General features: G+C 30.3%; 1 protein-coding gene across 1 annotated transcript; it reads left to right on the top strand.

The window, feature by feature from the left end:
• Nucleotides 1-3,968: 3,968 nt before the first annotated feature.
• On the top strand, nt 3,969-10,615 carry LOC114256685 (aspartyl protease family protein At5g10770). Its single transcript, XM_028196357.2, has 3 exons — nt 3,969-4,265; nt 7,430-7,760; nt 9,352-10,615. Exons 1-3 carry the CDS (start codon nt 4,079-4,081, stop codon nt 10,280-10,282), a joined length of 1,449 nt encoding a protein of 482 aa, XP_028052158.2. The 5' UTR covers nt 3,969-4,078; the 3' UTR covers nt 10,283-10,615.
• The last annotated feature ends 1,149 nt before the right edge of the window (nt 10,616-11,764 follow it).

Genomic DNA, 11,764 nt, shown 5'->3' with positions numbered 1-11,764 from the left:
GAGGATTACTAAACCCCTTGAACTATTACTCTTCCCTTTCAAATCATCACCAAACAAGCTATAGGTCAGACCCATAGCCATAGCACTCCAATTCCCCCTCTTACGCCGGTAAACAAATATGGCTTGAGGAGTTTTATTGGATTGGCCTTTCGTCTTAACTGTAATCCATGGATACTTAGAGGTATCCTAGAGGTTTTGCTGGTGAGGCAAGTATAAAGAATAGCTGCATCTTGTGCCAAATGTTCATAATAATTGGCAATATAATTTAAACTATAAAGAAATCGTTAGAGTTGAGTTTTATCTTTAATTTCATCTGAAAATTTAAAAGCAAATTCAATGCTTCGATCTATTGATATAATTGGGTCATTATGAATATTATGGCCAAGAAATCAAACTGTTGTTTGAAAAAGTTTTATTTTTGGTGCAGAAATCACCAAACTAATGAAATTTTACTTTAACATCAAACATAGGCTGTGCAAATACATTTATTGTAAAGAATCCTGATCCATTTCATATAGTGAACTCAATTAAACTCAATTAACTTCTCAAATCGCGCCAATATAGTTGACTAAAATAATTATATCTCATTAAGAGATCAGAAATTCAAATTCTATTGATGGCAAGACTCTTTTTTTGTAGAGATTGTGGCCTTTCACATATCGAAAATAAAGATTAACCAAACTAAATGCAATTTGTTATGAACTTATGAAAATAAAGATTCTCCCACTGGCGCTGCCATCACCGTCACAAATCCCTCCACCCACGGGTGCTGCCATCACACAGATCTGTGTCTATACACATAGATCTGTGTATAGATCTCTCTCTCTGTTCCCTCTTTCTTCTTTTCTTTTTCTATCTTCTTCCTCCTTTTTTTCTTTTCTCCTTCTATCTTTTTCCTCCTCTCATTCTTCTGTGTTTTAGAGAGAAAACAGAGGGGGAAGGGAAAGAAAAAAAAAAGTTGCCTTCGACCCATTCAAGCGGCAACATTTTCGAGCTACCACGCATTTTCCTTATTAATGTGACAGGTATGATACGATATCCAAATGTGACAAATATTAATGTGACACTCTAACGATGTGACACTCTAAAAAAATTAAAAAATCATAGTATATTTTTTTCAAATGTGACAACATGGTGGATATAATATGACACTGCAAGATTTTTACTCCAAAAATACTAAAAACTCCTTAGTATATTTTTTTGCCCCCGAATGTGACAATGTGGTGGGTATGATGTGATATCCCAAAAAACACTAAAAATTCCTTAGTGTATTTTTTCCAAATATGACAACGTGGCGGGTATGTCACAAAAACTCCTTAGTGTGTGACAGATATGATGTGACACTCTAAAAAAAATAAAAACTCCTTAGCATACTTTTTCCAAATGTGACAATATGACGGGTATGATGTGACACTCTAAAAAAATAAAAACTCTTTAGTATACTTTTTTTCAAATATAGCATGTGACACTGTGGCGGGTATAATGTGACACTCTTAAAAAAATTAAAAACTCTTTAGTATACTTTTTCCAAATGTGACACTCCAACATGACGGACATGATGTGACACTGAAAAACTCCTTAGTATACTGTTTTCAAATATGACATTCCAATGTAGTGGGCAAATGAGTCATTGGCCCCGTTTGGTAGAGCTGTGGGAAAGTGATTACAGATTATAGCTTAACAGATTATAGCTTATAGCTGTGAGTATAAGCTAGTAACTTGTTTGGTGTAACTGTGGGATTATACATTTAAGCAGCAAAGTAGTGTTTGGTTAATAAGCTGTAAAATAACTTTTTACCGTGTAATTGTCCATTTTGCCCTTATATGATATAAAAATGATTATTTTGTCATTTTTTCAGTTTTAATTTTTAAAAAATTATTTCATTAATAAAAGTTAATATAATTAGCATCACTTAATACTAAAATTAATAATACTATCAATTAGTTTAAATTTTTTCATTTTTTCATTACAAATTAATTAGTGTTAATTAATGGCTTAATTACCATCAATTAATACCAAAAATTAATAATAGTATTAATTAGTATAATTTTTTTAATTTTTTCATTACAAATTAATTATGTCAATTAATGGCTTAATTACCATCAATTAATACTAAAATTAATAATAGTATCAATTAGTATTATTTTTTTTCATTACAAATGAATTAGGTGTCAATCCTAATTAATTTAAAAATACTGAAATTGGTGTCATTTATTAGTGTCATTATAAAATTAGTGTCATTTAGTTTGTCAATTATATTTTTTGATTTAATAGAAGTTATTTTATTTTTTTATTATTTTGTTTTGTTTTCATTAATATCAATTAGAACAATTTTTTTTTAATATTTTATTACAATACCAAAGAAAATACCAAAGAAGTTATTTAATTGAAATAAATTTGTATTGATATATTACCTGAAATAAAATTGTGCAATTTATTTAATTTTATTTAATTTTTTATTAATTTTGTTTTTGTGCAATTTTTGTGCAATTTATTATTATTAAAATTGTTTTTAATTTAAATTTAATTGAATAATTGCTTTTATTTAAATTTAACTGAAATAAATTTATTTTTAATTATTAATTTTGTTTAATTTATTTAAAAATTTTTTTTCTTCTCTTCCTTCCTGAAACCCTAGCCACCGTCGCTCGTCATGGCAGAGAGGGAGTGCCGGGGATGGGAAATGGTTCGTGAGAAACAGAGAGAGAGAGACGACGGCAGGACGACGGTGATCTGGTTCAAAACGAGATCGCGATGATGGCAGGACGACGGCAGTGACGCAGGGTTTTGCCCTGAGATCGCGAAACCAGATAACCATATCAACCCAGATTAATCCAAATCTTCCAAACCAGATCAACCTAGATTGCGATGACGGCGAGCTTCTAACCCAGACTTTCAGATTTGCCTTCACGACGGCAGATCGCGATCTGAAGGCTGTCGATTTGCCTTCAGATCGCGATCGCGATGCCTCTCTATGGCCGTGATTGTCACTCTCATAGATTTGAATCCGAACACACACACACACACACACACACACAGAGCTAGGGTTTCAGAGAGCTAGGTTGGTCGGAAATCGCCTTCCTTCTGCCGGAAATCGCCTCTCAGAGGCGTGTGAGAGACAGAAATGGGTTGTGTCTGGCTTATATACGTGGCACTGGTAATAAGTCGAAATAGTGAGGGGCATTTAAGTCATTATATAGCTTAAGTATCAGCTGCGCGCATAATCTGATGATTGGAAAAGCACCTCTTTGCCAACTTAACAGATTACACGTGAAATGGCTTAAATTAAGCCATAATTCATCCCCATAATTTTTACCAAACACTCCAATATGACTTATTTTAAGTTATAAGTTGATTTAAGCTGTGAATAAGTTCTACCAAACGGTTACATTACACATCCAAAATGACTAAATGGATTACAAGAAAAAAAACATGGAATTATATGGATTACAAGTCCAAAATATATGGCTTAATGGTTTCTTACAATTTCTAGTAATTTAACATTTGATTTTCACAAAAGATAAAATACAAAAAACATTTAAAAAAATGGTCATGTTTGGCTTTTTGAAAAAATAGAAACTAATTTGATAAAAAATAAATATCAAAAAAATATTTTTAAATTTATAAAAATTATTTCTAGGCTCCCAAAAGATAAAATTATATAAAAATAAGTGTTTTTTTATTTTTTTTTATTTCTTTCATCAAATTAATTTTTTATTTTTTTTTATAAAAAAAAAATCTAAAATAAATTTTTAAAAACCAAACTAAACATGGTCAATCTTTCTTTCTCCTTTGCTTTGCTTTTCTTTTCCTATTGTCCTCTCTTTCTTGAGCACCAAACACAGCCTCCAAGAGGTTTTTTATTGTCCAATGGAGATTGATGTAATGTCTAGGAAATGTGGAGCATGACCACAGAGAATCTAAACTCAATATAAAGTTAAAATCTTGTCTTAGTGGGTGACGTGGAAGGTTGAGTATCCATTATAAATTCAGTGGTTCATTACAACACTTCAAAAACCTTGAAGGTAACATAAGTTCTTCTAAGAAGCATAATTGAGAGAGAAGGGCTTTTTGTCAATGATGGCCACTCCAATAGATTCCTCCATCTCCATTAGCTTCCTCTTCTCTGCTTTTCTTTTCCTTCTTCTCTGTTCCTTAAACAAGGGTTATGCTTCAAGCGATGAAAGTACTTTAAAAAATCACTTTCATACGATTCAAATCAGTTCTCTTTTACCAGCTTCCGTTTGCAGTCCTTCTACCAAAGGTTATATTCATAAACACCTCTCTCCTCTCTCTATATATACTCGTGTATCATATATTATTAACATAACGAATAATATTATCGGATATTAGTTGATATATAACCATATCATTGATACTGTCATTTGAAAGAATTGAGTTTCATTATAGTGGATTGGATTGTTTAGTCCAAAAAATGTGAGAGGGCATGTAAGGTCTCACAGTGTAACTCGCTACTGTGAGACTCATGGTCCCTCTCATAGGTTTTAAACTGGGTAACAAATCAGCAGGAGAGAAGCTGAATTCTATTTAAAGCCATGTGAATTAGTTAAGTTCAATATGGCAAAAACTTTTTTGTTCAATTTTGTTTTGTATCTTTACCACTATTACACCTCTAATCTTTTGAAAGTAACGCGAGCTAGTGTAGCTGTACATGCCCTTTTAGGTGATTTAGTGGGTAGGTTTGGACTTGTGAATACTGACATAAATGATAAAAAGAAAAATTAAAACAATACGAACCAAAAAAAAAAAAATTTCTCTCTTCTGTTTTTTTCTTCTTCTTTTTCCCTCCTTTTCTTCTTAATAACTCTGGACATATTTTAAATTAGAAGTTGATGAAAACAACTCTCCTTTAGTATTCAAATAATTAGTTTTTTGTCCACTTATATAATTCATTTTTTTTCAATCTAACTAATAAAAGAGATAAAAGCACCTTAGAAGTCATAGCACACCTTTATCACTGTATGGCAATAGACTTTCATGAAAAAGTGAAACTAAGAAGTTGTTAACACTCGGTTGGTGGAGGTTCATTTCAACAAAGTAAGTGAATCATATATTATGGGTAGAGAAATTTTGACAAATGATGAAGTTTATGTGTGGGTCTCATTATTTTGTTTTATATATGTGTCTTATTTTGTAAAAAAAAAAATTATATTCCCAACACAACATACATATGTCCTGCAAGAGAATATTAATGTTACAAAAACAAAATTATATCCATAATTTTTATATAGAATGGTATATAGTTTTATTATTTTGAAAGAAAAAAAACACATCATTTTATGACTCTGTTTTTGTTGCTTTTCTTCTATTCTCACTGCATGAGTATTTCTTTGAATTTACTATTAAAAATAGCAACTAGCACTTGTCTTATACCCAAAGAAACAAAGTTTCATATAATATCTATTTTATAATATGTTTTCCACAATAGAATAAGTCTCATTAAATATTTCTACAGTATTTTTATTTTTATTTTTTTTGACTAGTGTGCTAATCAATACATGACAAGGCTATTTAATTTGAGCTTTAAGAACAAACCAACTGTAATTTACTAAAAATATAAAAGCTTTTGAGTTTTACTTCTTAGTTAAAAGGAGGTTTTTACAATAGATTTTCTTGAAATTTTTTGCTTAATAGCTTTCTTGTTTTTTTTTTTTTTTCCTTTTTAATGAAAATTAATTACACGGATTCCCTTCAAAAATCACTGAATATCATTTGTCTCCTCTTAATTTTAAAACTATACTTTTAAATCGCTCAACTACAAAAGAGATATATTTGTATTTTTTTTAATAATCGAGAGATGTCCACATAATTAGCCCAAAGATTTAAGTAAGTTCAATTTGATAAAATGTATTAGTGTTTGTTTGCCTGTCAGTTTCAACCAGAAAGTTATGGAAATAAAAGTTTTGGGAACAAAATTCCCTTATGCCAAAGGCCGACAAAACCCTTCACCATCCATGATGTTGTAGAGCCAACCACTTCTTTTTAGGATATGAAATGATTTAAAAATACAAAAACTAATTACAGAATCAGATATATCTAATTTTGAATAATTTCTGTACAAATAAAGAACAGCTAGAAAATAATGTTCTCGCGTAACACATATATATTTAATGCAGGACGACAGTATTGAGGCCATAAGGTAAACATTGATGTAAACATAGGAATTCATAAGCTTCCTAATGGCTTATATTTTTGTCATCGTGTTCAAAGTAGAATACAAACCTTTCATGAATCATGACCTATGCTTTTTTGGTGCTTTTCCACCACTATTGAAGTACCTCTCACCTTACAAATTGGGTAACCACCAATAACCCTTTTTCCCATTTAATTGCACACTATCACTATTTACACACACACACACACACACACACATATATATATGGATTTCATAAGTCATATTATGATACACACTGTTAAAGGCTGTGTTTGGTTGAGAGATTTGAGGAGAAATTTAAAAAAGGAAATGGAAAATGTGTGTGAAATTATGTAAAATGTAGGTATATTTTATTCACATTTCACCTACCTTTTCCATTTCCATTTCTCTTTTCAAATCCCTTCTCAAATCCCTCAACTAAATACAGTAATAAATATAAATTATGATATTTATAGAGTTTCATCTATCCCTCCTTCTGCCAATTCTTAAGAGAGAGAAATTATATTTGAAAACTATTTCCTTTTTCAATTTCTTTCAACTTTATTTTTCCCTGAACTATTTTCACACATTAAACAGACCTTAACTTCAATATTTTATGTTTTTTTTTAAAATAAAATACCTATGCACCTATTTATATTAGGTAAAAGTCATAGACCTCGAAATAAATAATTTAAGAAATTACCTGAAAATAAAATTAGATTCAATATATATATATATATATATTTTCGGTGATTATTTTTCCTGGTCTTTTTCAAACTCTGTATCATTGTCATTTCAGTTGTACGGTGAATAATTGAGTGGACGAATGCATGTATTTTTGCTATAAGGTCAATCATTGGGTGTTTACCTATAAAGTTAGGTTTCTTAAACGTTGGACTTTAAACTTGAGTAAGGATCCTCTAGAGTTTTTTTTTTTCTAAAGTTTTTTAGAGTGATGTGTTGTATGGTTGAGATTTAATGACAAGTCACACCAATTTTTTAGCATTAAATCTCACCCATACAACACGCTCTAGAGGATCCTTGGTATTTAAACCTTCTCTGGTCGGAATACACCCATGCATAACCTGGTCCACACACCAACTCACAGGGTCACTAACCCTACTCAATTATCATACAATTAATATATACCTAATCATAATTGTATACATTTTTAATTTAAACTAAATATTAAATATAACGATAATATTAAAATTTAATAAGAGTGTTCTTGCTAGTAAAATAACAAGTTCTTATTGTGAGAACATTTGTATCAGATCACAGCAAAGGGGCCTCATTGAAAGTTGTTCACAAGCACGGTCCATGCTCTCACCTTAGTAAAGAGAAAGCCAATGCTGCAACAGTGACTCAGATCCTCACTCGTGACGAATCCCGAGTCAACTCAATCCAGTCTCGACTTAGCTTTAACTTAGTCCAAAAAAACACTCTAAAGAACTCTAAGGCCAGCATCCCAGCAAAGTCCGGCAGCTCAATTGGCAGCGGCAATTACATCGTCACTATCGGACTTGGAACCCCCAAAAAGGACCTCTCCCTCATTTTTGACACCGGTAGCGATTTCACCTGGACTCAATGCAAGCCATGCGCCAGGTACTGAAAAATTAAGCCACAATTTTTAATATGATTAGTCAATTGAAAAGTTTTTAATCAACAAGTTTAGTTATCAATTAAAGGTATCTTATAAAACTATTTTCCGAAAATGACTATAAAAAATATCAGAATTTAACTTTTACAACAAAATAAATTCTAAATTTTAAATTTTATTAATTTTAATTTTAATCTTTTAATTTATTTTTAATCTAAATCATTAACTTATTTTAGTTAATTAAAAAATATTTTAGTCATTAAATTTAATATAGATGTATATAAAATGTTTAAAATATATTACTTTTTCTATCAATTTTATTTAACAGAAATAGATAGAAGATTTAAATTGAAAAAAAAAATACTAAAAAATTAAGATTTAAATTGATAAATTAAAAATTCATAATTTACTTTGTTAAAAAATCAAGTCCTAATTTATTTATTTATTTTGTGATTTCCCAACTATTTTTCATCAATATTTGTTTGGGAATAAGGGTTGAGACTAAAATAATCAATAAAGACAAAAAATAAAAAATTTAAATAGTCAATAAGATAAAATGTCACATCTTATGCATCAATTACTCATTTTTTCTCTCATAACCATTTATTCATCCACAAAAAAGAATTCACAAATCATCTTAAATATAACTTTTTTTTTGAATTTTTTAAAAAACATTTTGAAAAAAATTTAGTTATAAGTTTCAAAAAGAATTTTAAATTGTAGGTTTAGTTATGTATTTTGAAAATAATTTTTGAATTAAACTTTGAATTTGAGTTATATGTTTAGTTATGAATGTTGAATTTTTTTTTTTTTTGGTTAGAATTACAATTCCAAAAGAGAATCAAATGCACCCTACATTTCATTCAATTAAAACATAAAATCACGATATTATCTGTAAAAACATTTAGGCTTGGTTTGGGAAGTAGGTTGGCTTTTTGACTTTTTGACTTTTTTGGCTATTTTAGCCTGGGCTAAAAAGCTTGGTTTGGGAAGGACTTTTTGACTTTTTGACTTTTTGACTTTTTTTGTGAGAGAAGAATGTAATGATTATAGATTGGATGTGATGTTTTGTTTGTTATGGCTAAAATAGCCTATTTTGTTTTTTGTGGCTAAAATAGCCAAAAAAGCCTGAAAACCATCTTGCCAAACAGAGGCTAATTAGTGTGTGTCGATTGAGTTTCTGAATTAAATTTTTAAAAAATTTAATTTTTTGGTTTTGTATTTTTTGTTTTTAGTGAATGTTTTTTAAAATTTTAAACATTTTTTTTTTTACTTTTTTAGATGCACTTTACTTAAATGTATCTAAAAAGTAAAAAAAAAAAATGAAAAAAACATTTTAAAAAATACAAAAAAATATATTGAATTCTTGTATTTATTTATTTATTTTTGTATGTAGTGAATTTTTTTTTAAAAAAAAAATTAAAATATTTTTACTTTTTAAGTGTATTTATGTTAAGTGTGTCTAAAAAATAAAAAAAAATACTTAAAATATTAAAAAAAATTAATTAAAAAAAATAATAGTTTTTAAAAAGTATTTTTGAAAAAATAAAACCAACTGATTATAATTCAAAAAATTTCATGTAATAACATTTACAGGTACTGCTACAGCCAACAAGATCCAACCTTCGACCCTTCACTATCAAAAACATACAAGAACATCACCTGTAACTCCGCACAGTGCTCAGCACTCGGCTCCGCCACCAGTGCGTCGCCCGGTTGTGCAACCACCACCTGTGTTTACGGCATCCAGTACGGCGATTCCTCCTACTCCGTCGGTTTCTTCGGATCCGAAACTCTCACACTAACACCCTCCGATATTTTCCCCAATTTCCTCTTCGGCTGCGGCCAGAACAACCGCGGCCTCTTCGGCGCCTCTGCCGGACTCATCGGACTCGGCCGAGATTCATTATCAATCGTCTCTCAAACCGCTTCCAAATACGGCAAATTCTTCTCCTACTGCCTTCCATCACGGTCGAGCTCCGATGGATACCTAGCGTTCGGAAAAGAAGGAACCTCCGGTGCTCTGAAATTCACGCCATTGTTGTCCAATTCGCAAAATCCTTCGTTCTACTTCATCGACATAACCGGAATCAAAGTCGGTGGAACGACATTATCGATCTCGCAATCGGTGTTCAAGACCGCCGGAGCTATAATCGATTCCGGCACCGTCATCACTCGCCTTCCTCCGGCGGCGTACACGCCTCTCCGGACGGCTTTCCGGCAACAGATGAAGCAATATCCGATGGCTCAAGCTCTGTCGATTCTCGATACTTGCTACGATCTGAGCAAGTACAGTACGGTGTCGATTCCGAAGATCAGCTTCTTGTTCGGCGGCAACGTCGAGGTTCCTCTCGCCGCGAATGGGATACTTTACGCCGGAAGTGCGTCGCAGGTCTGCTTGGCGTTCGCCGGAAACAGCGCCGCCTCCGATGTGGGCATTTTCGGGAATGTACAGCAGCAGACTTTGAATGTGGTGTATGATGTTGCAGGAGGGAAGCTAGGGTTTGCCTCTGCAGGGTGTTCTTAATCTGACCTAATAAACCAAAAAATAAAAAACAAAGTGAAAAAAAATATTTGAAAAAATATTTACAATTTAAATTGATGGTGAAGATTGTTAATAAATCGTACCCATACATTTTAAATTTTAAATATTTTTTTGATAATTTTTTTTTTTTAAAATGCAAAACATTACTAAATTGAATATAGGGTTGAAAGGGCCTTTTATATGGACTGACAAAAAGCAGTCAAATGTGTATGTGTGGTAGCAAAATAAGGTTTGCTGGGCAATATATGTAGTAATGTAATTGCTTGTTTATAATTTTGATAATGGATGGTTTTTAATTAAAAACAAGAAAATAAACACAACTAATCTCATCATCAAGAATCATATTTTTTAAGAATAAACATGATGTTTGAATTTTGAAGCGTTCGATTTAACTAAATATTATATATGAAAAAATGATAAAATTTTAGATAAATTATGTGACATTCTTTGTGGTAATTACAAAAATTTCTTCCGTTAATTTTAAAATTATACTATTTTTTATATGTTTGGTAAATTTTAACAAGTGTTCCTTTACATTATTTAATATTGGGATTAGAATAAAAAGAGTTCTGAAAATGGTGAAAAATTTTAAAAAATAAGTGTTTCAAAATAAATAAAAAGTGCTTTGAAACTAGAAAAAGCGTTTTGAATTCTGCACTTATTTTCTCTCTTTGTGTTTTATTTATTTATTTATTTATTATATCCCTATTAGCAAAAGATTGATCTCAACAGCTCTTTCATTTACAGTCAAATTATTACAAAGAATAATGTTAGAAATTTCAAAAAAATTTATTAAAAATTTTATCAAATATTTCATATAGGTGTGGGCATGCAGGTCCCACACCCATGTAAGACATTTGATAGAATTTTTGGTATGTGTGTTTCACATTCATGTAAGAAATTTAATAAAATTTTTAAAATTTTTAACATTTTTTGTATTATAAAAATGGAGAACCTTAAGGTTAGGATTAAGAATATGTTTGGAAACTTGTAAGTGAAAAATAAAAGGGTAAATTACACTAAAACTAGGGCAACTGTTTGAATCTATTATCACATAGCCATGAGGTGCTTAACGAACTTTTTTAATCTTTTAAAATTTCTCTTTTTGGTTTAATATATATTACCTTGACGTTTAAAAAATTACATTTCCACTACTGTGATTAATAATCTCAGCTCACAACTCCCTACTTATATAAAAAGTAACAATTCCTATAAAAAAAATAGAGAAAAATTAAATTGAAAAAAAAAATAAAGCAAAGTAAAAAAAGAAAAAGAAAAAAGAAGTACAGCAGAATAAGAAAAGAGAGAGTGTATGAATTCAATGTCTTTTTGATACCAACGTTAATTCTGCTAAATAATTATAATGACAGAAAGGTCAGTATAATTTTTCAAACGTCAGGAATGATATGTATTAAATTCAAACCTCAAGGGGTGTAAGTGTAATTCATCCAAAATAAAATAATG

The sequence above is a fragment of the Camellia sinensis genome, chromosome 13 (genome assembly GCF_055761805.1).
Source record: "Camellia sinensis isolate YWXY chromosome 13, ASM5576180v1, whole genome shotgun sequence".
In the NCBI taxonomy this organism is placed as follows: Eukaryota; Viridiplantae; Streptophyta; class Magnoliopsida; order Ericales; family Theaceae; genus Camellia; species Camellia sinensis.
This window is presented reverse-complemented; position numbering and strand designations above follow the sequence as displayed.